The sequence below is a fragment of the Podarcis pityusensis genome, assembly GCF_964106645.2.
Source record: "Podarcis pityusensis genome assembly, chromosome: 1".
Classification (NCBI taxonomy): Eukaryota; Metazoa; Chordata; class Lepidosauria; order Squamata; family Lacertidae; genus Podarcis; species Podarcis pityusensis.
In genome coordinates, this window is record NC_138028.1 from 81,684,067 (window position 1) to 81,710,269 (window position 26,203).

At 44.5% G+C, this 26,203-nt stretch overlaps 2 protein-coding genes across 2 annotated transcripts; one reads left to right on the forward strand and one right to left on the reverse strand.

Annotated features, from left to right (window-relative positions):
- Positions 1-655: 655 nt before the first annotated feature.
- Positions 656-10,023, reverse strand: LOC308474686 (pepsin A-like). Its single transcript, XM_081001254.1, has 9 exons — positions 9,873-10,023; positions 9,148-9,304; positions 7,949-8,066; positions 6,305-6,423; positions 4,570-4,769; positions 3,566-3,682; positions 3,142-3,277; positions 1,848-1,940; positions 656-940 (listed from the first exon to the last, which is right to left on the reverse strand). Exons 1-9 carry the CDS (start codon positions 9,926-9,928, stop codon positions 788-790), a joined length of 1,149 nt encoding a protein of 382 aa, XP_080857380.1. The 5' UTR covers positions 9,929-10,023; the 3' UTR covers positions 656-787.
- Positions 10,024-17,121: 7,098 nt separating this feature from the next.
- On the forward strand, positions 17,122-26,040 carry VPS37C (VPS37C subunit of ESCRT-I). The gene is made up of 6 exons (XM_080996159.1): positions 17,122-17,340; positions 18,847-18,921; positions 21,983-22,099; positions 22,197-22,368; positions 22,943-23,025; positions 23,718-26,040. Exons 3-6 carry the CDS (start codon positions 22,004-22,006, stop codon positions 24,465-24,467), a joined length of 1,101 nt encoding a protein of 366 aa, XP_080852285.1. The 5' UTR covers positions 17,122-17,340; positions 18,847-18,921; positions 21,983-22,003; the 3' UTR covers positions 24,468-26,040.
- Positions 26,041-26,203: the final 163 nt, after the last annotated feature.

The window sequence follows — 26,203 nt, forward strand, 5'->3', positions numbered from 1 at the left end:
CACAGACTCCTCAGAGGATCAGGAGAGGAGATATCCCTACAGCTTGAAAACACAGGCCAGAAGAAGTCAATGGCCAGATGCAGCATACAGCTGGTGAGGCCTCTAGTCAATGAATACCTAGCCAGGCTATGACACTGTATGCTGTGCCTCAGCTGCAGGATTATTAGCACATCTAGGTCTCTCTCCAAGGTGCTGATCGTGCCTTGCCTGCCTATCTGCCTGGAACATTGGGGTCACTGATTTCCCCCTTTCTTGGGCCATCATGTATCTTTGGTGTCCCCAAGGACTAAGTCTATGTTTCATGTTCTGTTAACCTATTTCAAGCGAGGGGGGAGCATTCCCTCTGTGCAACAAAACATATCAGAAGTTCAGTGGAACGAAGTTTATCAGAAATGGACAAAGCAAGTTGCTCTGACGCGTAAAACATAGCTGAAGCTCTCACATGGAACTGGTGAACAGAAATTCAGGATAGAGTGATGTTGTGTGTTGTGCTTTAAGTTGCTCAACAGATCTAGCCAGAAGAAGAGAAGAGTAGAGACCCATGGAAACTAGAAAAGATGAACACGAAAAAGGAAAACCAGCTCCACTTTCTCACTGGTAATACTTAGTTAGATAGGTATGCATTAAGTCTGTGAGGAATGCAAACCAAAATTCATTTGCTTTATATTCTTTTATTCTACTGTTATTAATGTTTCAGCTTATGGGGAGGGAGCATAGTGACTAAATTTAGTCCCAGCAAGTAAAAACAACCTTGAGGGAATCATTTTGCCAATAGATGTTGTCACGTTCATGCCACAGGGGCCAAGCCGACCTGGTTGTTTGCTCTGTCAAAGACACAGTAGTACTCGCGGATGAAGACATCCCCAAGGATCCACAGCTCACCAGACTGAGTAGGAATGCTGATGGACTCAAAGCCACTTGTGCAATAGCCATTTTGGCCCTGAAACAAAGGGAAACAGGATACAGTTAGTGTTGGCTTTTGTGTCACACCACTTGAGTAGCTTCACTGGCATGGGAGACCCTTCACAGAGCATCTATGTTGAAGTGAGGTTGGGGGCTGTGTGGGGACTGTCCTGTGATTGATATAAGGAGGGCTTTATGGTTTGTGTCACTCACTGGACACCAGCTGTCTCCCTAGCACACCTTCCTTTCATTCAGCCATGTGTTGCTTGAATGCTTGTGCATTTTATGGAATATGGCATTAGGAGATTGTCTCCCCCCTCCCCACACCCTGCAGGTTCACACTATACATTTAAAGCATATCCAAGGCACATGGCTTCTCTCAGAGAATCCTGAGGACTGTAATTTCCCTCTAACAGAGCTACAATTCCCAGTACCCTTAACAAACAACAGTTCCCAGGATTCTTGGGAAGGAAGTCATGTGCTTTAAATCTGTATTGGATGTACTTCAAATGTATGGTGTGGATCTTTCCTAGGTTTGTATTATTGAATATATATGATATTATTACCCCTTCATGGATCTGATTCCTATCAACTTTTCATAGAATCATAGAACTGTAGAGTTGGAAGGGACATTGAGGGTCATCTAGTCCAACTCCTTGTAATGCAGGGATCTCAAGTACATCATCCATGACAGCTGACCATCCAACCTCTGCTTAGAAACCTCCAAGGAAGGGGAATCCACAACCTTCCAAGGAAGTCTGTTCCACTGTCAAACAGCTCTTCCTATCAGAAAGTTCTTCCTGATGTTTAGTCAGATTCTCTTTTCTTGTAACTTGAATTCATTGGTTCAGGTCCTAGCCAGCAGGACTGATTTAATCAGCAGGCTGATCCCTTCACAGAAACGATTCGAGAAAATTCCAGGTTAGATGAACCATGACCCTTACCTGGCGAATGTAGGCACTGGCAGGCACAGGGAACTCATAGCCATTGATGGTAAAAACAATGTCAGGTAGGCTGTTCATGGCACTGCAGCTGACCTGATGTGGAGTAGAACAAATAAAAAATAACAAGATTAGCCACGTGGCACTGTGCCTTCAAATGCTGAGAACAAAAGGAAAAGCCAATAATTAGTCTAAGTGGAAGGGCCCTGGGAAGGACATTAGTTAATACAAATGGGACCTTCAACATAATGTTGCAGTGTGGAGTTCCTACTGTTCAGGATTCCAGCCACTCTACTTCATTCCACTCCACTCCATCCCTGATTTTCTGCTCCCACCTCAACAATTCAGTGTTCCATGGCCTTCATTGGACTGTATCTGGAGTCCCACCACCCTCCAGGTTTCCTAAAGATTGTTCTACTTCTGCAAATCTTGGAGGCTCCTCAAGCCTTTCTCTGTTTCATGGGTGGTGCTGTTCTGGCTGCAAAAGCAGCAGCACGCACATCCTGAACATTGCAAACAGAGGAAATGATTATGGCAGCTCTGGGGTGGGGGTGGGGATGCAGTATAGAAAACAAATAGCACCAATCAAATCATGAGGGCAGGGTTGGAACAGGGCCGCTTGCCACCACAGGCAACATTTGTGCAACCACCTTCTTGCACAACCATCCCATGATAGTGCTAGCCGGCTGGTGTTTGGATGGAAATGACCTTTTCTTGGCAACAGTCTAGTTCGGATCGAAAAGGGAATGCTCCTGCAGCAGAAGATCTTTCTTAGGGAAGCTGTTTGCATCCACCATAACAATAGCACCAAAGTAACTTTTTTTCTAAAACTCCAAGCATCTAATTATTATTTTTTAATATATATATATATATAATATAATATATCCATATTTACCCTGCCTTCCAGCCACGAGCAGAAGGTTCTTTGTACAATGGAGAAAGGTCACAGGAAGGCTGAGGAATAACCAACTTGCCATTCCCCTTTACTTTCTTCATAATCTGATTTTGGCCTACCTCACAGGTGAGGAACTTGTGGCCCTCTTAATGTTGCTGGTCTACAGCTCCCATCATCCCTGGCCATTGGCCATGCTGGCGGGGGCTGATAGGAGTATGAAGAGCCACATGTTTCCCACTGCTGGTCCACATCAGTGCTTTTTTAAAAACAACAACCACCACCACCCAGGAGTCAGAATTGGCATTGAACTCATTTCTCTCTCCCCGCCTCTCTCTCACACATGCATACTCTCCATCATATCAGTCTCTTTGGTACCTTTGGAAGCCTCCCTTCTTTCCTTACCTCACCGTTGCTTGCACCAATGTAGTACTGAATGTTAGAAATGCCTTGAGGGGGACCAGCCAAGAGGGAGGTACCAGTGTCAACAATAGCTTGGCAGCCACCGGAACATGCAATAGCCTGGCCATTCATGGTGATGCTGAAGAGAACACAGGTAGGTCAAATGTGACAAAGAGAAAGCAACCTTCATCTTTTTGCCCACAAGGTGCCCATGAGGAAATGTGGGAGAAATGCTCTCGTGAGATCCACCCATTGCGTGTAAGGTACAACTTTCCATGGCTGCTCTCCCTGCCTCTGCCTCTTTCCTGCTTGTTCTCCCTCCCTCAGCTATTCTCTGAATCTCATATGTGTCTCAGCTGATCACATCATATTTTGCACCTTCTTCTTGGTGGCCTCTGACTGAAGTGATGACTGAAGTTGTCGTTACCTGTCCAGAGTGATCTGCCAGTAAGACTCAGAAGAGAGAGGCACCCAGTAGAGGTTCCCGGAATAGTAGGATGAGTCGACACCACCGAACATCACAAAGCTTCCACTCTGGTCATTGCTGAGAAGAAAATGACAACAGAGGACTCTAAGAACCTGCCCGATATAAGGTGGGACTGTTTGTCCACCTAGGCCATTACTGTCTTCTCTGACTGGTTGCAACTGTCCAGAATCTCAGGCAGAGAGTCTTTCACATAGCATAGGGTGCTTTCAGATGATCTGTTTATTGAGCATTCATCCTCATTTGCTTGCAGGGAGATTTGATGATGTTGGATATTTAATAAGCATTCATTCCTATTTGTTTGTGGGGAGGATAGATGGCGTTGCATCAAAGCAAGTGTTATCCACACTTTCTACTGCATTTCCCCATCAATTTCCTTATTGCAAATAAGGAAATTACTGGTATTCTCCTTATTGATCTTTTGGAGGAAATGGGCTTGTTGCACAAGAGCTCCAAATAAGCTTTCAGTATGTGACTGAATCCACCCCAAAATGCTGGCTGAGACTGATGGGAGTCAGAGTCCAACAACATCAGAAGGGACACAAGTTTGCCATCCATGCTGTTGTAAAGACTATGGTGTCAGAGTAAGTAAAGGGCAACAAGCACTTATAAAAAGTGTTACATCACCACCATCATCTATAAGTTGTAATATATTTAGTAGTTGTCCAGCTGAGCCCTAAGTGATGCTTGATATGGTGATGGCTAGTGAGGAATAAAGTCAGAATCCCCAATATTTTAAAAAGACTTGCATGCAGTTTTGTGCTTAGACATGAAGCTAAATTTGGTATTTGGGTCAAATTTTGGACTTACTATCCAGCACAAGTTTCCCTGCTGCTGAGTTTCTAGAAACAACCTACTTAGTTCTCATGTCCTCTGTCCATTAGCAATGGGCCCCTGCTGCATCCCTTTGTGGGGAAATGCTCTCAGATAGCTCATACAGTACTTACGAACTCAGGTAGACGGAAAAGAGATCCTGAGACACCAGACCCTCGCTCATCATGTTGTCAAAGACAGGAGTTGCACCAGAGGCGGCAATGCTGGGGTAAGCCAGACCCAAGATGCCATCAAAGGGGGAATAATACAGGAAAGTGCCAGGCTCGGTCTCACTCAGGCCAAAGATCTGGTTGGTGACCTCAATACTTCCCACCTGTGTGCGAGAGAAGCTACAGTCAGATACATTATGAAATTAAATGAAAATATTCCACTTCCTAGCTGATGTATGTGGTGGTGGTGGTGGTAGCAGTGATAGGCAGTACTTTTTGTTAACCAGGCAACATAATGAAGGCTAGGGCTGCCGTACATCTAGAATTTCCCAGACATTTGGAATTCGTCCGTCAAAAATGGCGTCTGGGTGGAATTTTCAGAAATCGGTTGAAATGTCTGGGAAAACCCAGGCATATGGCAGCCCATATTGGAGGTGTTGATCTTTGGCGAATTTCCAAAGGGGGGGGGAAGCTTTAAAATTTCTCTCTCTCTCTGAGATTTTGAAATAAAAGCTCAACAACTTTTGTGTCCAGATTTTTACTTTTTGAAATATAGCAACCCCTAATAAAGGCTCTTTTTTTGCTTTTCAGCTGGTGTAATCTTGAGTGTGAGCTGGAACTCCCCTTCTTCAAAGCTCAGCTCATCCACAAATTGGAAAAGTAGCCTTAGGTAAGCCACTCTCAGCCTCCTTGCCCTTAACATGGGAATCATAATAGTGGTCTGTTGCAAGGACTGCTATGATATTGGCCTGGCTTGGACCTAATGCTAAACCATAGTTTTAGTACTACATGAGCAATCCTCCTCTGCTATGGAACAAAAGAAGAACTCGTTTCCTTTTTTTTAATTAATCATTTTGTCATTATTTTCAGACCTGGAACTGCTGATAGCTTAAACTATGGTTTATTGAAGAAGGCCAGGATCAGAAACCATAGTTTGATCTTGGATTATTTAAATAAGCCATCATTTAAATTAACCACATTTTGACACAACAAGTCTGAACCAGACTCATTTGTGTAGCACTAAACTGATTCTGAGTTCTATTCAAATAGGACCAATGTTTGTGGAGTCCTTTGAAAACCTAGGAAAAGCAGTGTGGGTGGAATTCATCATTGTGCTATGGTGAATGTTTTGCAGTTTGCCAGATGGAACAATCTCCCCTCCATCTGTTTTGGGTGTTCTCCCGACCCCTCTCCCCAGAAAAAATGGGGGGGGGGTGCACTGCTGGGCAAGTTGGGGAGGAGGGGGGAGCCCCATTGCACAAACAGAAACCCTCAGGCAGATATTGCACTGCCAGGACTCATTAGGTAAATCCTATTCTATACAAACATCCTTTTTCAAAGAACCTTCTACTAATTGTGCAGGGATAACAGGGAATCTAGCATAGCTAAGTGCAAGCTGTAAAGTATAGAATATGACTTGTAATGCAGGTTCTGAAAGGTGTTCTGGCTGAGGCTGATGAGGAGCATAGCCCAAAATATCTGAAGCTCACCAAGTTAGCAAAGAGTGATGTATTTTAGCTCTATGGTTCTCAGCAGTGCTTTGCTTCTAGAAAAAGAGGTGCCTGTACTGCATACCCTTGAGTATCCCCAGGAAAAAAAGCACTGGTTCTCAGTCAGTACTGCTCCTCTTTATCCACCTTTGCCCAGTGTTTAGCTTCCAAACTGGCTGCCCATCATTCTTTGTCCCCCAGCAGTTTACCTGGACGGTGTCATAGGCTAGGAATCCAGTCATGCTCCCGGTGCCATATGTGACGGAGACGCTCTGGCTGGTGGCCTGGTAGGTGGAGGACTGTTGGGGGTTGAAGCGGTTGTGGTTTGCTGAAAACACAAAGGAGTTAATCCGTGATGTTGAGGCGTTCAGGTTTAACATGTATACAGACGTGAGCTGCCTCAGTACTACAATGTGAAAGCTCTTTCCTCTAACCTCAGCTGAATGGGAGCTGGCTGTGGTTGTGAGGGGAAAACACCTGGCCAGTGCTAGGGGGAATGCTCCTCTCTAGCCGGTTGAGTAGATGCAGAGAGAAATATCCCCTCATGTCACTTCCCCAAATATTAGGGGTGGGGAACCTCCAGGCCCAGGGGCCAAATGCAACCCTCCAGGCCTCTCTGCCTGCCCCTGAGGACTCCTCCTTCCCCATCCCAGGTCATTCCTTCCCCATCCCACACTCCCCAAGGGATTTTGTCTGGCTCGAATGTGTCCTTGAAATTTGTTAATGCCTCTTGCTCTGTTGGGTGGCGATTGGAGTGTGTGGTATGTGTGTGAATAGAAACCTCCAACTTTGTATGACTGGAATGACTGTTCACCAGTCATGACATGGACAGCTTTTGCGACCTGGAGTGCGACCTGACCCATGGGGTCATGCCTGCCAGCTGCTCCAACCCCTGGGCCGTCCAGGTCATCCAGGTGATGTACACCAACAGCCAATCGGTTGCGGCCCCAGGGTGGAGCTGGGAACCAGAAAAGGAAGCTGCCGGCGATACTGGTCAGCCATTCTGGTCAGAGCATCTGGAAGAGTGGTTTGCGGGTTGTTGCTAAACTTTTGCAAGTGGTAGGCCTTTTCAGCTGTGGGGAATCTTGGCGGCGAGGCTGCGATTTTAGGCCTTGGGCAGAATCCTTTAGTCCATCAATGTGACCAAGGGGTAATGCAGTAGCACATCTCTCACACGGCGGCATTAGCAGGGCCCAGTTAGAGGGGTTTTATGTTGGGTACCACTGACCATGAGTGCTCAGTGCATGGTCAGAACCCCCATACAGGAGGAGTTGGGGGGGCCCAGCCACATAAACTTATGTTCTGTGGTGTCCCCCTGAACTCCTACCAACCCCTGCTCTTCCTTAGTTCCCAGCCGGGGTCAGAGAGGGATACACACCCAATACCTAAGCCAAGGTTCTCCTACATCTGAATTTTAATAAAGTTGTGGCCTAATTTAATCCCATAACATGCTGTGTATGTATCTTCTTATTTGCGGGGCCTGATTTCTGGGGAGGGGGACTGCGACTGGGCTCGCAATGTAGTCTCCTTTAGCAGTTGTCTATCCCCTTTTACCTCTGGCCCCACACACTGCTGACATGAGGCCCCTGAAAAGTTGCCCATGAGAGATTGTGGCCCTCGGGCTGAGAACGGTTCCTTACCCCTGCCATATGTGAAGATAGACCTTGTGTTGTTGTTCCACCTTGATTCCCTTTATTGCCACCTGCCATGGGCTAGTCTAGGCAACTGTCCACTTAAGCCTAATATTAGGGCTGCATTTTGCATGACCACTATGAATATACATTGAGGAAGTGATTGCTAGGCATGGGCTGAAAGGATTACCCAGTCCATTCCCAATTCTAAAGGCTACTTACAGCAGGCTGAGCTGGAGCAGTACACAGAAGGGACCCACAAGTTGGAGGAGCCGGTGTCAAAGAGGACTGTGAATTGCTGTGGTGGAGTACCGATGTAGATGGTACCAATGTACTCAATCTGTGGGGGGAAGAAAACGGGGTGTTATCATTACTATTGCACCACAGAAGATTCACCTGGAGACAGAAGTTCTTCCTGGTGACCCGTTTATTGAGCATCCATTCTGATTGGTTCATTGGAAGCTCATATGACAAGGGTGAAGAACAACTGGCCTGTGGGCCAATCCTGGTCCACCAGGAGTCCAAGCTGGCCCTCAAGACCACTTTCTCCAAACCACAGCCACCTGCCCCTCAGCTGACATCACTTGTGACATCATCTGATAGGCATGAGGGCAGGGTTAAATTCCATGTTGGCTGTGCATACATGTTCCCTCTTGGGAACAGGGTGTGTGCAGTTAAATCCTGCTCAGTTTGGCAGGAGTCCATGCAAACCACTTCTGCATTCAGGAAGGGGTTTGCATGGAAACCTTTGCTAAAATGATGCCTGTTCTAAATACATTATACCTCAGATCTAAGGGTGCTTTAGGTCTGCAAAATTGAAGTGGATTAAAGTGCTCCATTGACCTAGAGCAACAAATCTGCTTTTTTAAAAACCTGACTTTTGGCCATTAGAAAAATGATGGGGAAAGTATGGGATGAACAAATTATTAACAGAAAGACATGTAAACACCTTGCAAGCAGATCAGGATGAATGTTCATTGTGGTATAACTGCCCCATAAATAAACAGAGCAAATGCTCAATAAAGTCCAGGCATAGTCTAACTACCACATAAGCTTTGTAGACGCAAATCAATATGAATGCTAATAAAAAGGTCATCTGGAGAAGTCCTAAGGGTAGTCTCTGGCAGTGGAACACTAAGTGCCAGGATAGGAGTGCTTCAGTGAAGGATAGAAGTGGCTGAAGAACAAACCAAGGATGCTTAGCAATGGAGATTTGGTGTGGGAATTTTTGGAAGGGATAGATTGGGTTGACTGGTTACCAAGATGTAGGTCCCACTCCTGATCTTCTGCTTTTCAGATTTTAATTTTATACTGAGTGAACCAATTTTGCAAGCACATAATAACCCTGGTCAGTTCCTTCTCTTTACCAAAATTCAGTAATGTATTGTTTCAGTTATAACCTATGAATAAAGAATACTTACATCCATGTAATTCTCCAAGGGCTCAGCGGCATTTGCGTTGCCTTGGCTGGGGAAATACTTTGAGCCCAAGTTGTGAGGATGTTTCTCCAGGTATTTTTCCAGCAGCCCATGTTCTTTAAGGTTTTGCCTCAGGGATTTCCCTTTCCTCAGAGGGACCCTAAACAGCAAAGAGTGAGAAGGGGAAAAAGAAATAAAGATGTCAAGCTGATAGGAGAAAATATATATTCTAGTTCTTGAAGCTTGCAAAGCAAAGTTTGTTTTAGGACTTTCAGTATTTGCAATGTAGTAGGCCTTGGAGATCCTAGTCAAGAATGGCTTCACTAAGTTTTCTATAGAAAGATGGCACCTCCTACTCTAGGAATGTACAGGGTTTTTGTAGATGGCTAGCTGGCTGAATAGATAATTTTTTTAATGCTTTCTTTAGTTTTTGGGGGTAGAACTGGGACACAGCAAAGGGTTTATGGCTTGCTTGGTATCAGAGGCAGAGAGTTTGCTGAAAGAGCTTGTTGAACCAAGTTTAGAGCCTGTGGCCCTCCAGATGTTGTTGGATTCCAGCACCCATCAGTCCCAGTTAGCTTGGCCAATAGTGAAGACTGATGAGAGTTGTATCTAATAAAATCTGGAGGGCTATAGCTTCACCATCCCTGGTTTAAACATAAGGCTGGATGTTTCTGAATCAGAGTGTACCTCCTTTCCTTCAAGAAAGCTGAAACCCCAGTACTTACTTGGTCACCAAGCACTGGGAGAGTGCCACCAAGCCCAGAAGCAAAAGCAACTTCATGATGTCTCCTTTATCCCCAAGCCGCTGATGAAAATGAAATGTGGGTCCCAACTGTAGAGCAACACAGCAGGGTGCTGCTTCTTATATACATGAAGCTCCAAGTCTTTCATATTGTATTTGCAACTCCGATAAGAAATGCAAACCTTCCTGATAAGATTTTTTTTTATGTCCTTAAATAAAAGGCTTAGAGAACGTTCCAAGTTCATTCATTTCCATTTACATTAGGATCTTGACCTAAAAGGGTGCTGAAACTCATGTGACATTAAAACCCATCAGAACACAATGGCAGGTGTCAAGGGCACTTACATAATGAATTGTATTCAACCAAGTCCTACTTAGAGTAGACCGATTGATATACATGGGCCTAAGTTCACAGTGTCTATCAATTCCAATGGGCCTACTCTGTGTAGGACTTAGTTTACTAAAAAGAAAATATTTTCTTCTTATAGTACTCAGGAAAATAAGCAACAATATGTTTTCTTTAAAAAAACAGAAAATGTAAGGAACTGTATTTTAAATATGCTGTTTAATATTATTTTATATTGTAGCACAGCAGCATAGCTAAAGATCACCTGATAGGTTGAACTCCTAGAAACTGTGGTAAATCCAGTCACTCATCCTTGTTATTCTGGGTGTGTTCAGAACACATAGCAATAAGTTGTCACTGGGAGAATACAACCCCTGCCCCTAACTAGCATGTTGGTTGCATTTGCAGTAGTACTACGTGGAATCTGGTTGCATGAGTGTAATGGGAGCCAGTTTTATGATGCCATTGATATTATTAGTAGTAAGGCACAAAGCTAGACCCTTTTTCTGCCCATGTGCCATTTTATGAACTTTTAAAAAATAGGAGCCAACTTAAAAAAAAAAATCTAGCCTCCCTTTCAAAGCATTTTTAAAGTACATGGGTTGTCAAAACTGGCTCAAGACATTTTGCTGTAACTCTCCTGTTCCAGTTACAAAAGTCAACCAGACTAGCTATTAAATCTTACTTCAGCCCTGGTGATGGACACTTTCTGCTGCACTTGAGGGCATCAGTCTATCATTGTTGGTGCAGGAAAGGCCGCTTGATAAACACAGCTCTAGTCATTCCTTGCCTTTAATCATCTGCTGCTTCACTCTGCCTCACGGTAGGGCCAATGCTGTGCATCATTTGAGTTGTGATGGATCTAGACGATACTTCTGCTCTGCATCCATTGCAGAGCAGAAAACATTTTCCCACACTCAAACCAGTGTCCTAACTTTCTGAGAAATAGTGATTTCCCTCTTAGCCTTACAAGTACAATTGTTGCATTTATGTGTGCTGTGTTGATTTGTATTAAGGTCATTACAGTTTTTCTTTATGCATAGTATTTCATTCCATGAAAATGCATAAAAGAATAAAAATATATATAACAACAAATTTTTAAATGTACAATAAAAGCCATAAATCTCCAGAAAGGTAAGACTGGTGGCAAACCCAGATTTGTTGTAAGGTCATGTGACAGGACAGTTACATATAATCACGTATGGTTATGACTCTGGATGGGGTAATTGCAAGTGAAGTGCTTAGAAAAGTTAGGGTTTTTCCATCAGACACTAAGTCATTGCAAGCATTGGATAACAAACTTTATTTTCCATTAAAGCTATTGCGGTCCTGAACTGGCAGGAACAAGCAAACCCCCAGAAAATTAAGTGAGTTGCAATGTGGGATAGATGTGTATGAGTTCTCAGGCGACCTTTACTAAAGTTATTGTGTTATTGTGCTGACTGGCCTGATAAGTGCCATGCTGCATATCTGCTCCTTATTTATCATAAAATATGAAAATGGCATTGCAAATACTGTTTATCAGCTGTCTCCTGATACTCTTGTGTAGTTTGTTAATTAATGGAATTTAATTTTCATTCTCTGCTTGGGGACATTTAGCAGAGAGACAGAGTAGATTACAGAACTCAATAAATTTGTGAAACTGATAAATAGTTACTGTTAGAAATGTTTTAATTTCTTGGCATCTAATGCCTCCAATCCTGTGCATCTCAGGTCACAAACATCAGCTGACCTGGTAAATCTGTATCTAGACTGGGGGTTGGGGAAGATTCTCATGATGTAACATTCCTTCATTAAAAAAACGAGTGTAAAGGCTCTGATCAAACAATAAATGCCCCAGAAAAGGGTTGTAATTTAGGCTTCTCCCTGACACGCCAGTTTTCTATGTGTGGGGGTTTAATCTTGAGAGTCCCATTTGAAATGGTGCAATCCAAGAAGAGAATGATCACTTCATCTGCTGCTTGAGAAGTAGACCTAGTAATGTTCCCTAGTAATTTGACTCTTCTTCCACTTGCTTGTCTGAAAATGCCCTTGGGTAACTATGAGCCTAGTTGACAGGGCAGGTGTTACAGCTCCTACCTAGATAGAGAACATGCAACAGTTAGATTTTATGGCATTGCCAAAATTGTGACAATGCTAACTTGCCCAACAAGGTCTTATATTAAAATGTGTATATGACGGATGGAAAAGGTGCCACCAGCTCTATCATGTTTAATGTAGTATTAACCCACATTGTTTACATGTTTATTGTTGGACAGCTGTAATCTCCCACTTCTCAGGGCATCCTCAATGTTTGCTTGCTCTCATAGTCCCTTGGTTTGCATGGCCTGGTTTGGTCATGCTTTATCCCTCCCAAATTCTTCCATTCTAACAGGTACTGCACAACTGAGTGAGCACAATCTGCGAGTAGCAACTGCACTTGCTTGTAAAGAGGCTTCTTTTACATTTTCTATTATACTTCTCATGGTAGCTCATCCAGGGCATTCACATTATTGTGCATAAATATAAACAAGAGCACAGTGACAGTCAACTTCTGAACCAGAGGATGTGAGCAAGGAAACAGGAGCAGGGAAAAGAGAAATATAATAAGCTCTACCCACATACAAGGGCAAATTAGTAGGATTTCGACCTGGTCAATTTATTTGTGTGTTGCTTCATAAACTGAACTGGGGAAATAAGTGCATTTCCTATTCTCTGCAGTATTGATAGCTGGGGAGAAGAGAGACCCATCTCACTCATAACCTCAGCACAGTAGATTGCAGCTTACACCTGTTTACTGAATAAAACAGAGCAGGAAAGCCTACCAGCCAACCTGAAGATGGAGGTGAGATCCCCTTTAGTAACCATAGTGTTAGGTACACTCCAGTTCTTTGGACAGTGAGAAGTTCCAGGGGTGCAGCCACTCACCCAGGTTTGGTTCATTTTGAAGGAAATGATGCAGGGGGCATATATTATGGCTTTGTATACTTGTTTGCATTTATTTACAAATATTTAAATTGAGCATTGTTGTTGTTGTTTAGTTGTTTAGTCGTGTCTGAATCTTCGTGACCCCATGGATTGCAGCACGCCAGGCACTCCTGTCTTCCACTGCCTCCCGCAGTTTGGTCAAACTCATGTTGGTAACTTCGAGAACTAAACTGAGCATAGGTGGAGGCTAAGCTAGCCAAAATCTACTTCTCCCACATCATATCTCTTAAGAGACAGCCAGGAATCCAAAATGATTTCCAGAGACCTCTGACTCTGTCTGACTCCAAACACAAATTGCAGTCTCCTTTAGTTTTTGTTCACAGGTAAAGGTAAAAGTACCCCTTGACCGTTAGGTCCAGTTGCGGACAACTCTGGGGTTGTGCGCTCATTTCGCTCTATATGCTGAGGGAGCCGGCATTTGTCTGCAGACAGCTTCTGGGTCATGTAACCAGCATGACTAAGCCACTTCTGGCAAACCAGAGCAGCACACGGAAACACTGTTTACCTTCCCGCCAGAGCGGTACCTATCTATCTACTTGCACTTTGACGTGCTTTCAAACTGCTAGGTGGACAGGAGTTGGGACTGAACAACGGGAGCTCAGCAAGCCCTAGGCTCTGTGGTTTAGACCACAGCGCCACCCGCATCCCTTTGTTCACAGAAACATCCTCATATGGGGAGCGGTAGAGATATCACCCCTCTTTCAGGTATGCTAGAGCCATTATTCCATTAGGCAGAAGGAGGCACATGCCTCAGGCAGCAGGTGTTGGTGGGCAAGGAATGGTAGCAAGGTGTTTGAAGACATACTGTGGCTGTGTATGCATTCAACTTGCCTCACACCTCCCTGCTGCCTTCAGGTGCTGTGGAGAATGTATCCCATCACTGATGAACTAAGACTTGTCTGGCTTCTGACTGTGAGGAAATGCACAAACGCAGCAAAATAGGCCAGCTGTTGAGATAAATTAGCCACTCTATTCAGTTTTGATAGCAGCACATCACCTGCCACCTAACCAAGGAGATACTTGCCAGAACTACTAAGGTAATCTTCAGCAGTTATTCCGGTTCCTCTCCTGGCCAGACTCCAGAATCATAGAATGAAAGAGTCCCTGAAGGTAGCTCAGTCTAAATTAAATTCTTTACTGGGAATGCTTTAATTTGATTTCCCCAGTAAGATAAGTAAATGAATACCATATTGCGTTTCGTCAAATTGTATTACTTGGAAATAAACTTTCTTGCTTTGTTTGAAGACTGCCAGTGATAAAGTGTCCACCATTAAATTAGCAGTGTTCACCAATGGTTAAAAAACATGCTCTTTCTTCCCTATTGGAATTTGGAAGCTAGTCATTGGTTATTGCCACTCCTTTCCCTCTTGATTAGAGAGCACTTTTTAGTACCCAGTATTTTTCCACTGAAGGTATATGGCTATAATCAAGTGACTTCTGAACCTTTTCTCTGTTTTTGATAAACTAAATGGATTTGAGTTCCTTAAATCTTTTGCTTTACATGACCCAAGGCAAGGACTTGAATAATTTTGGCTACTGTAGAAATGTCTGTTAGCATTCTTGCTTTGTTATCACAGGTGGTGCAAGGTGGTTTCCAAACAGCTCCTGGATGTTTGTCCCAATATCTTAACAGTGGTTAATGGAAAGTGTTGCCAGCTAAATGCTAACTACAGCAGGTCATTTGAGCCACATGGAAACACTATATTCGGCATCCTGTTACTGGTATGAATATCTAGGGGGTTAACTCTTCCAATGCTAAATACATACTGTATCCAGCACCATGCAAAAGGCAGGAAACCCAGAACCAGCTCCATACACACTTTGAAAAGTTGGCTATGTGGACTGCATAGCCCATGCTAGTCAATATCAGGTTGGTAGACTGATAGCAGATGACCAGGATGGGCTGCAACATTCTGCTGCACATACTTTGTGAACTAGCTGTACTGGCAGAGCAGATCCTGCCCCCCAAGCCACTTCCCTTGGCTCACTTCCATTTCTGGGGGAAATGGAACTGCAGGAAGGTAAGCTGTGGGAGGGGGTGGGTTCTGCTCCCCCCACTCATGTGCTCCCCTTTTCTTTGAAGAAAAACGAGCTCCACCCTCTCCACTTTGTATGTGCTCACTGACTTGGGTTTAAATAAATGGGTCTGTCATAATCATATGCAGTTTGAATCAATCTCCTAAATCAGCTCCCTAGATATTCTCTATATGGGGTATGTGTTTGCATGAACTGTGTTCTGCCATGAAACAATTATTTGCTTTCTTACCATGCTCAGATGCCTAGGATGCCTATGACCTTCTCTAGCACAAACCTGCCCATGTAAGGAGATCATCAGTGGCCGTGCTCAAATTCATAGGTTAAGTGGGTGACTCCCAGCGACAGACCTTTTTTTGATGCGGCATTCAGTAGTCGCACCTGCCCTGTGGAATGCCCTCCTGGCAGATGTCAAAGAGCTAAACAACTATATAATTTTTCGTAGACATGGATTATCATAATGCATTTTCCTACCTCACCTGTCTCTTAGCACTGGCATAGCTCTAGAGGAAGTATTAAGAAGCAGCTGGACAGGTTAATAAGCATTTTGTTATTTGTCTTTTACAGCTGAAATACCAAATGGTGGAAGAAGCCATTCACATTAGTATTTTTATCTTATAAAGCTAGTAGATATATGTGTAAAAGCCTCTTAGGGGAAGTCTTATTTCAATAGCTGGTGATTTTAAAAATTAAAAAAAAACTGGACACTTGTCCCAAGTACCAGCTTTTTTTTAATACTGTTGTGCTGGAAAGTCATAGAAATTTTTCTTTTATGCAATATAAACTAAAGGTAATTAGTTTTTGCTGTGCAGAAAACCCCCAACAAAACTGAAATCAACTGACACTATTAGCTTGCGTCCAATAAATTTAGTGCATCTACTCGGAGTAGAAATTTGTTGGACACAACTTCCCATGGTTTATGGGTTTATAACTCAGCCAAGTCATTGTTTTTCTAAATTCATATCAAATCTGGTTTGAGGGAAACACATCAAAACACAGTTTCCTCAGAAACAGCAGGATGGACATGGCTTGTGGCAAATGTTCTTCCCAAGCTAACTGGATGCAGAGTAAATGGGAGTTTCTACACAACTTTTGTGTCCATTGCTGTTGTCTCAGCTTAGGGCTTCTTTCGCCTTCAGGATTGCTGTACTAATTTAGAGCTGGGGCTGGCACTTGGCTGGCTGCACCTTTTCTTAGCTGATGCTTGTCTTGACAGAAGGGAACTGGAGACTGTTAGGTGGACAGCTCCTGCTGCCCCTTGGACCACATCTGAGCAGAACAGTCGACTTGAAATAAAGTGATGGTATGTAAAGAAAGAAAGCGTTTATTTCTAGTTATCTGAAAGAAGAATCGGTTAAAAACCAAACCAAACCAAACCAAGAGGACCACACCTAAGTTGTAGAAATAATGAACCAAGCCAACAGGTGTGCAGAAGATTTGCATTTAATAGACTGTTGAGTTTCCAGTATTGCAAGATGCCTCCTAAGGCGTTTTATGGGTGCCCGCATGGAGAGAAACTAAATAATGCACGAAGGGATCCTATATGGATTTCTGCAGCGCGATGCTCCCACTGCACCACCATGCTTTAAAAACTAGCTTTAAAATCAAATAGAAGACTAATATAAAGCTATGCCCGAACAGGTTTCAGCTTAGGTAACAGAGCCTCCCCAAGAGAGCGTATGGAAATATCCGACGCAACTCCCTGCCACGCGGCCGGGGGGAGGAGACTTCACGTCACGACTCCGCCCCCCCCCCGCCACGTATGACCCGCCCTTTCCTCGACCCCTCGGGAGGTGCGAGGGCGAGGAAACTCCGCCCTCAGCCCGCCCCAGCCCGCCGCGCGGCTTCCCCCGGCCGACAAAATGGCCGCGGCGGAGGTGCCGCACGCCGTTCTCATTGGTTCTGCCTGCGGAACATACCACCTCTCCTCCTTTAGGGAGGGGAGAATGAGCTTCGAATTAATCCCTCCCTTCTTGGTACGGAGTAGAATGAGCGCATACAGTTTCCGGATCTCCACCGGAAGCCGGAAGTACTTCGGCGGCTAGGGATTCCCTCTTCTGTTCCGCTTTTCACTCCCCCCCCTCCTCCCTCCGGATCATCGCAGGTAAATCGCGACCCTTACGGGAGTTTTATCACTTAACCCTTCCTCGCGCCGTCTCGCGAGAAGAGTCGAGCTGCGTCCTCTCGCTTCATTCGAGTAGAGGGTGTGTAGGTGTGAGAGAGGAGTACTCTGTGCGGGCGGCACCTTCCCCGCCACCTACTCCCGGTGGGCAGGATCCCACTCCCCGCCCCGTGGATCTGAGCGATGGAGGGTGGTAGACGCCTGGCTTCTGAAATGGCAAGAGAGGGAACTGGGGCTTGTGCTCTTCTGGGAGCCACGCCTTCCCTGAGAGGGGACTCTCCTCCTCCTCTTCCTCTTAGGTATTATGGGATGGTTTGGCTAGGGGCAGCTTCCTTCATGCTCAAAGATGTGTCCTCTCATCACAGCAACACTTTGTAACTTCTTTGGGGGGCAGGATACTCATGGCACTGAAATCAGATGCTAGTGTGAATCTCTGGCTCAGCTTAAAAGGGAATGGGACGCTGCTCATTTTCATTTAGCAAATCTGATTGAATGATTGTGTGCCCTTCCCCCCACCCCCTTTTGGCTGCCTCTGAGGTTGTGGTTAAAGAAGGGGAAAGTTAACGGTGGTACCAGAAATGCATGTGTATAAATTGAATAAATAATAAGTTATCTTTTAGTTTTGAACTTTTTGCTTATCAGTTACCTTACCCCCAGGTATATGTTTCCTACTGACATTCCAGTGAACAAACATCAACTTCCTCTGTAGTTAGTATTTTCCTTGCAAATCTCATGCTTCCTCACCTGTCATTGACAACTGACCATCTATTGTCTTCCCACTCCTGAATGCAACATAGAAATGATTCCGGCAACTTTGTTAGTGCTTTTTAGGTTTTCTTGCTGATAGTTGTATTTGTGCCCAGTATTGGCACACAGCAAGGATTCATGCTAATGTTTATTCACATTCTGGGCTTACTGGAATGTTCTCTGTTTTTGCCACTTGCAGAGAACAGCTTTGTAGCTGTGACAACCCACGTGGATGACCTGTAAAGACATGTGCAAAGCACAGTTTCCATTATGCTGATGTAATTGAGTCTTGCCTGCATATGTGCACACCTTTCAAGAACTGGCATACACGGGATAAACCGTATAAACATGTACAAAGATACCCTGGAAAGATGTGGAGTATTTATTTGGTCCAGTCTGCTAACGTAACAAATGCTTCCTGGCTGGCCCCCAGAGTTCAGTAAGAGACTTGCTAAATAAGAGTGCTCACCTGTGTCATTGAGCACATTACACATTTTACAGGCAGTTTCGTACATTACAAAGAGGGGGAAATAATCTGCTACCGAGTGTATGCTCAAGGGGGTGTACACTCAATAGCATCTTAGGTGTACAAGTAAAAATTGAATATGTCTAGTGCCCCCAGCTGCTCAAATTGTGGCACTAATCTTGAAACGAAAATCGCTTTCCCTCCCACAGAAGCGCTTAATTCATTCGGTTTTGGAGGCAGGTAGGCTAACAAGGTTGACTTAAATTCTCTTGCAGATACTGATGCAGGATCCTCAGAACCAAACCTGTGAAATGTTTTGCTTCAACAAGAGGTAGAAGAGCTACTACCAGGTAGTAACAGCTTATGACCCTTGCCAGTTTGTTGTTTGTTCCACCTGCTGTGTGCAAATTTTGGTTTAGAAAAGGCTAAAACTATCCAGTCTTAGTATCCAGTGCTCCTGGCGAAATTCAACTGGTGCAGCATGGCATCCATTTTCTCTCCCCCTGTGCTCTCCGCAACTTTCCAAAGCTGATTTGGGATGTGGGGAGGCGGAGGGGATGGGAGAAGAAGCTTCATTGTGCTCACAGGAGTATGTTGTGTTGTTGGACCCAGCATTGGATGCCACCCCTTGTGTTGAACAGAATATTTGGAAAATAAGGACCAAACTATTATGTGACAGTGGGAAAAGAGGGGTATTGTTTTGTTGCTGATACATGGGTGGAAGCGCCAGATGGGTTCTGCCGGTGGGCACCGCTGCGTCCTCACTGCCATCATTCCTCACCCCCATTCCATCCTAAAAAGTGTGTTTATATTTGTTGGAAGCTGCCCAGAGTGGCTGGGGCAGCTGAGCCAGATGGGCGGCGCATTGCTGCAGTACTTGCACTGACAGGCATCAAAGTGTGATGTTGAATTCCATCCCTTGTCTTTAACAAGAGTAGATGTGGTGGGACAGCGAGGGGGAGAAACTATGTTTGAAGGATCTGATAAACTGTTGAAAAGTCAGGTGTTAATCTGGACCCATAGGGCTACTGAGTTTGGTTAATCCTAGAATCAGCCACAATAGGCACATGCAATGGGAAACTGTGGCAGTGTTACTGAGTAATCTTTGTAATACATCTTGGCTGACAAGATAATGAGAAAAGCACCACTTGGCAGTCAGCAGATGATGAAGCCCCAACATGACTGCTAGAGATGCTGAGATAGCATTACTCAGACACAGATTATGTTTTCCCTTGGAAAACACCGAGTACAGAAAGGAAATGGAAAAAGTTGTTCCCACCTCTGATCAGAACAAAAAACAAAGAGTAAGGTGGACTCACTCACTTAACTGAGGAAGGAAAAAGAACCACCAGATCCTTTGATATTAACAGACACTGGTAGCTAGGAACTGTTAAGAAACTTGGAATGAGTTAAAATAATTTATTAATTTCACTCTTAATTTGGCAGTGGGGAGTGACTATAGGTTGATTGGGTGGAATTCAACATCACTCTCATCCAGCTGTACCATCTGCACAAACATTGCAATTTACTAAATGGAACAATCCTCCCCTTGCACACTGTTTTGGAGTTCTCCCAACTGGGGCAGAGAGTGGAGGAAAGCCAGAAGTCCTTGTGTCGGGGCTTCCTTCTATGGGGCTGTTAGATGAATTCAGCTGCCTAGAGAGGTTTTTTGCATTGGGTGACTAATAAATCAAATTAACAACAACAAGATACAGTGGTATCTCGGGTTACAGACGCTTCAGGTTACAAACTCCACTAACCCAGAAATAGTACCTCGGGTTAAGAACTTTGCTTCAGGATGAGAACAGAAATTGTGAGGCGGCGGCAGCAGGAGGCCCCAATTAGCTAAAGTGGTACCTCAGGTTAAGAACAGTTTCAGGTTAAGAATGGACCTCCAGAACGAATTAAGTTCTTAACCCGAGGTACCACTGTAATATGAAGTAATTCTGTGTAAAGTATTTGAGATGATAATTGCTTTATCCCCTGCCCTTGTATTGGGTGTTGTGCCTCCACTTAATTTGTTTCCATTGCAATCCTGAGTTGGTTGCTGATTTGGCCTTACTTAACAGGGGGTGATTTTAAATCCTCATTTTCAGAAGAGATTGTTTTTGTATACCCCTTATGTACCCAGTTGGCTTCTGTGCTCCACAGGAGAGAGCCTCCTGCAGATGTTATCTCAGCAGCAAGTCCATTCTTTATAATATAAGAATTGGACCTTTAGTGTGGCAAGAGCTGCCCTTTGGAGCTCACTTCTGTTAAATATGACAATTGTCTTTTTGGTGCCTTCTGAAGACCTTTTCTTTTCTGACCAGCTTTTAAGTGTAGATCTTCATCCAACTCTGTATCTGTGCTGGATGTGAAATTGTTTTTAGATATGCAAGTTGTCTTGAGATACAATCTTGGTTTTGTTGTCGATGCTTTTTACTGTGAAATCACTTTGAGATATTTTATGAGAAGTGATTCATAAAGAGAATCAAATAAATACTTTTAAGCAGACAAGGGCAGTATCTGAATCAGGCCTTGTGCCAACAATTGTGCACTGACTGTTGCTAAATGAGCAGGAAGTATGGAGAGAGAGCTTGCCTAATGCCTCATTGTTCCAGAACAAAGGCGAGCCGTTTTTAGACTAGATACTCAAACAAAGGGAGAGTGAGCTACAGGACGGTTGTGAGTTTCTCAGATACAAATGATATAATATTGTATATACAAATAGTTCATGTGTATACACACACACACACACACACACACACACACAAAAACATACACTCTGTTTTTCTTGATACTGGGTAAGGCAGCATGCTTCTGAATCGGGTGGTTTCTTATGCTTGCTGTTTCCTAATTTTGCATGCTTTCACACATAGAACCTTTCAGTTATTGGGCTGCCTGAGTGTATCTGACACCTAAAGTGATGCAGAGACATTGCAGATTTCCATGCAGACCCTGCTACTTCGAACAGTGGGGTGGGGATTAGCAGGACGAGGATGGATTACAGAGTTTAAATACAGGGTTATTGTGCAAAGGAACACACTATGTACAAAATGACAATGTCTTAACTGGCACGTGCATGCAGAAAGTGCAACATGCATTGGGACTTCCCTACTAAATCTGGAAGAAAAATATCATGCGCTATTGGGCTAACATTCACATGTGGCAGGTATACTCTTAAATCCAACTTGCCAAAATGAGGGAGGGAGGAATGAGTATGATCGTGGTGTGCCACTGTGCATTGGTTTTGCCTTATGTGGAAACAGAGCTTCTATAAACTAACCATGAAAATGATAGAGTCACCCTGCAGTCATATAAACAGTACATGGGTGGTAAAGACCTTTATTAGCAACACATGAAAGGATTGGAATGCTTAGCATGGGATATAAAACTTGCTAATTACTTGTGCTTTCTCTTTTGACTCAGAGGTATTAATGAGCCTCCTAAATGATGATGGCATTCAGAGACAAGACTGTGGATGAGCTGAAGGAGCTGCAGGACAATTCAGAGGAGATTGAACGCTTGGCACTGGAGTCTAATGAGGTTAGAATATATTAGAATGCATCAGAAGGATTGGACTGGAATGGGGGGGGGGCTTAAGGGGAGCCACCTTTCCCTAACAATGGCCTGTCTTTATCAGGTTCAGGATGTCCAGTTGGAAAGGGAGATGGCTTTGGCCACAAATCGCAGCCTGGCAGAGCGGAACCTGAAGTTTCAGGAACCCCTCGAAACAGGACGTGCAAACCTCTCAGACAAATATCAAGAACTGCAGAAGCTGGTCGAGCAATGCCAGGAGCAAAAGGCAAAACTGGGTAACGTTTCAGATCTCCTCAGCCCAGGATGGGGCATCCGTAGGCTTCTCCCCCCCCCCCCCCAACCAGATTTACTTCTTGTGATTCCTCTTCTGTGTTGGGATGTATGCAGGCGAACCCTAGGGTTAGCCACTCCTGATCTGGAAATAGCTCCTGTTTCTTGACACCTCTCCCATTGAAAACGAGGATGGTCATCAAGGAGGGGAGGGTCAATTATGAGAAAATATTTTGGTTCCCTCTTTTCTGAGCCTTCTAGCTGCCTGAACAGACTGATGGTGCACCATAGTTTCAATGCTATGGATAACCATAGAAAGCGATGTGCTTGTATATAGGCAACAGAGACCTCTGTTCTTCTCGATCTCCCCAACCTTCCTCTCTCAGTTGTGGCTGGATAGTTGTGTGGTGGCAGCTCTGAAAGCAATGGGAGCTGTGCCTTCAGAGGTGGCATTCTTCACGTATATCTGCTTGTGCAGAGTCAAGAACCGACATTGTCACTGAGATGGAGGGAAGGAGACGTGCTTGTTTTGCATGGCATTTTTAATCACCCTTCTTTATTCTTTCCCCATCCCACCAGAAAAATTCTCAGCAGCGATGCAGCCTGGCACCCTGTTAAATCTTCTGGAGGTAGAAGGGCAGAAAATCGAAGAAGAATCTGAGGTTAGCCTATGATTTCAACTCAAGAGGAAACAAGACTCATGTCTGATACTGTTTGTTAATACCGGTGATCTATTCTGAGCTCACCTCTCTCCAGGCTGACCCTCATACACCCAGACTGTCGGCCAGGACTGTGTCACCTCTCCTTTCTCACATCCTAAATTCAAGCCAGCATGAGAACCATATCATAATGTAGTTCATGTGTTTTGTTTTACTGAGCTTGTTTTATTTGGTAGAGTGGGTGGCCAATCAGCAGCATGGGCCCCATAAAGCACGCAAGCGTCAAGAGTTTATGGCACTCCAGTGCGGTGGCAAAAGAGCCAAGGAACCTGACTGTGGCCTAGGTTCTGGCCTGCCCTTGTGTTTGGCTCTCTCTCTGTATTTTACCTTCTTGCTTCCCAGGATGGTAGACTAGATGCAAAACTGTGCCAAGGTACTGAGGGCTGCAAATGCACTTGAGGGGCACTATTTCATATGTGGACTTGTGGGAACCTGGTCACCGTTGTTCTAGAGCAATGGACAAGTTGCCTGAGACGATCCAGTTTCTCTCGCCACCCCCACCCCCTGCCCAGTCTTTTTCACTGTGTGTAGTCATTGGGAGATGGAATGTGCATGCTGTGATGAAGAACGCAGAAGCGAACCTTGTTCCTTACTGCAAATGAATGCCCTGGTTTAATTGTCTTTTTACATTGCAGATGATGGCTGAAAAGTTCCTGGAGGGCGAAGTGCCTCTGGAGACATTCCTGGAGCAGTTTTCCTCCATGAGGAAGTTGTCCCATCTACGGCGGGTGAAAGTGGAGAAGCTTCAGGAAGTGTTGAGGAAGTCTCAGTCTTCCCAAGAGCCAGCCAGAAGCTCTGCGTTCAACCACCAGCATCCTTCCACGATGCCTTCTGGGCCTGCAAACCAGCAGCCGCAGAATAGCCTGGCTGGGGGACTACCCTATCCTTTACCTTACAGTCTAACCCCTTGCATGCCCACCGGCCCTTCAGCTCACGGAGCTCTCCAGCCAGCTTCTTTTGCAGGAGCACCTGTTATGGTGGGACATGTCACCTCCTCTCAGCCAAGTAGCCAACCCCCATTTCCGACTAGATCACCTTCGGGTCCTGGGTACCCACCTGTCTCTTCTAGCAGTTCATTACCCCAGCCTCAGGTAGGAGACCCATCTGCATCCTCTGGGTACTCTTGGTCTCCCTCCAGAGCACCCCCTTCTGGACCAGGATACCCTCAGCCCCCCGTTAGGGCTCCATCTACAGGACCAGGATACCCACAGTCTCCATTTTTTCCACCAGCGGGAAGGCCCCAGTGCCCTTACCCTACCCAGCCTCCAGTGCCTAGCTACCCCATCCCTTCCCAGCCTCCATATCCCACAGGTCCAAGCCCACCGTTTGGGTATCCACCACCACCGCCCCTGCCCCCTCAGGGCCCTTCTTGGCCAGGATACTAGTCCCCGTTCCCAGACAGTATTCTTTTTCATAGCAGCCTGATGAATTGATTTTTGCTAGCTACTGAAGCCCAAGATGAAAACTTGGGTGCATCCTCTTGAGAGACATACTTCCGTAAGCATTATATTGATGGCATGTATGGTTTGATGCTGTAAGAGTTGGAAAGGAACGGCTGTGTGGGATGGTTCCATTTCCTGAGTATCAGCAGGCAATGACTGTTGGCAGCCTTCAGTGGCCAGCTGTACTGACTAAGCAGTCCGTCCAAGCCATAGTATAAAATACAAATCTGGGCCCAGACACTTAGCTGACGTATACTGGCATTGTTCCAAGTAAGCCGCTTACTGGCTGCAGCTTGGATCTGGTCCTGTGCGTGTGTTGGTGTGCTCATGACTGTGTGTGTTGTTTTCTACTTTACTACATTAGAGTATCTATAATACATAAATAAAATGAATTCTGCTCACTTTATAATTTCCACAAAACTCATGATGGAGAAATCAGGTCAGCATTTCTGATGAGAAGAGCATGTTTTCCAGAAGAGGAATGAATAAATGTATGATTTCTCCTGGCACCAAGAAAATTTACTATTTACTAGACAGTAGATAGAAAGCACAGCCCAGCTAACACAAATGGAGAATGAAAAGCTCCCTCACCTAGCCTCAGCTGCAGTCAAATGTCCATCAGTCGGTCTGTGGTGGCCGTTCCCATAGAGGTTAGCTAATTTGCATGTTCCTTTCCTCTAGTGTGTTTTCATCATGGCTTATTTGTCTTTATCCTCCCTTCTGAGGGTAAACAGTGGATGTATTAGTTGTACTAATAATTAGTATGTGGAAGGTGTGAGCTAGAGAATCTTGGAACGGTTCGTTGAACAATAAGACAGCAAGTTTGGCTTTTATAGAAAGTCAAATCGCTCTGCGTTTTTATACATGGGAATAATGGACAAAATGCTATTGTTCCTCTTTCCATTGTTGATTGTAGTTTGCTTCACTGAAGCATGTAGGCCTCTGTGGCTGCCCTTTTTTTCCAGTAACCTCTTGGTGGAAGAGAGGACTTTGATAATGAAAGCCTCTCCCTCCTTTGTTTGTTGTCCCACTTCAGTTGACAAGAAGAAACACTGGCTACCAACTGAGGAAACCGAGGGAATCTAATGTTGATCAAAATAGCTTTGCTAAGCACTTTATCCTTTTGCTTGCCCGTAATTTATTTTTTAAAAAATAGACTACTAATAGATTTGACCCGGTAGAACGCGCCTGGAATTTGATGGAAGCAATTCCATATCTGTGATTAATTATGGTAATAAAACTTGGATGAATTGCACAGAAGCTTATGATTATGACTTTTGGAAATGGAGTTGTGGTGATTGATATCTGACATTGATGCTTCTTTTTTGCTTGCTAAACATCTTCCCTTTGACTTCTAGTTTGTGTCAATAAGGCCTTTCACCTTTCATCTCAAAGAGTCATATGTTTCCTTGTCGTATCTGACTGTTTCTTGTGTCTGTGCCCTACTTAAGAGATCCATTTGTGCATCTTTCTTCCCCATGGACTAATAAACTTTGCCCTTCTCAACATCCTTCAACACCATGTTTCCTCTATCTTGTCCATTGCAATTTCTACCATCCATTTGCCCTTTCCTTATTGATGTATTTAGTGTTGTTCAGTTTCGGTATACTGTAATTAACCTCTCATATGGAAGGCACTGACTTTTAACTCTCAGTTCCCCAACTTTGATCTATTAGGTT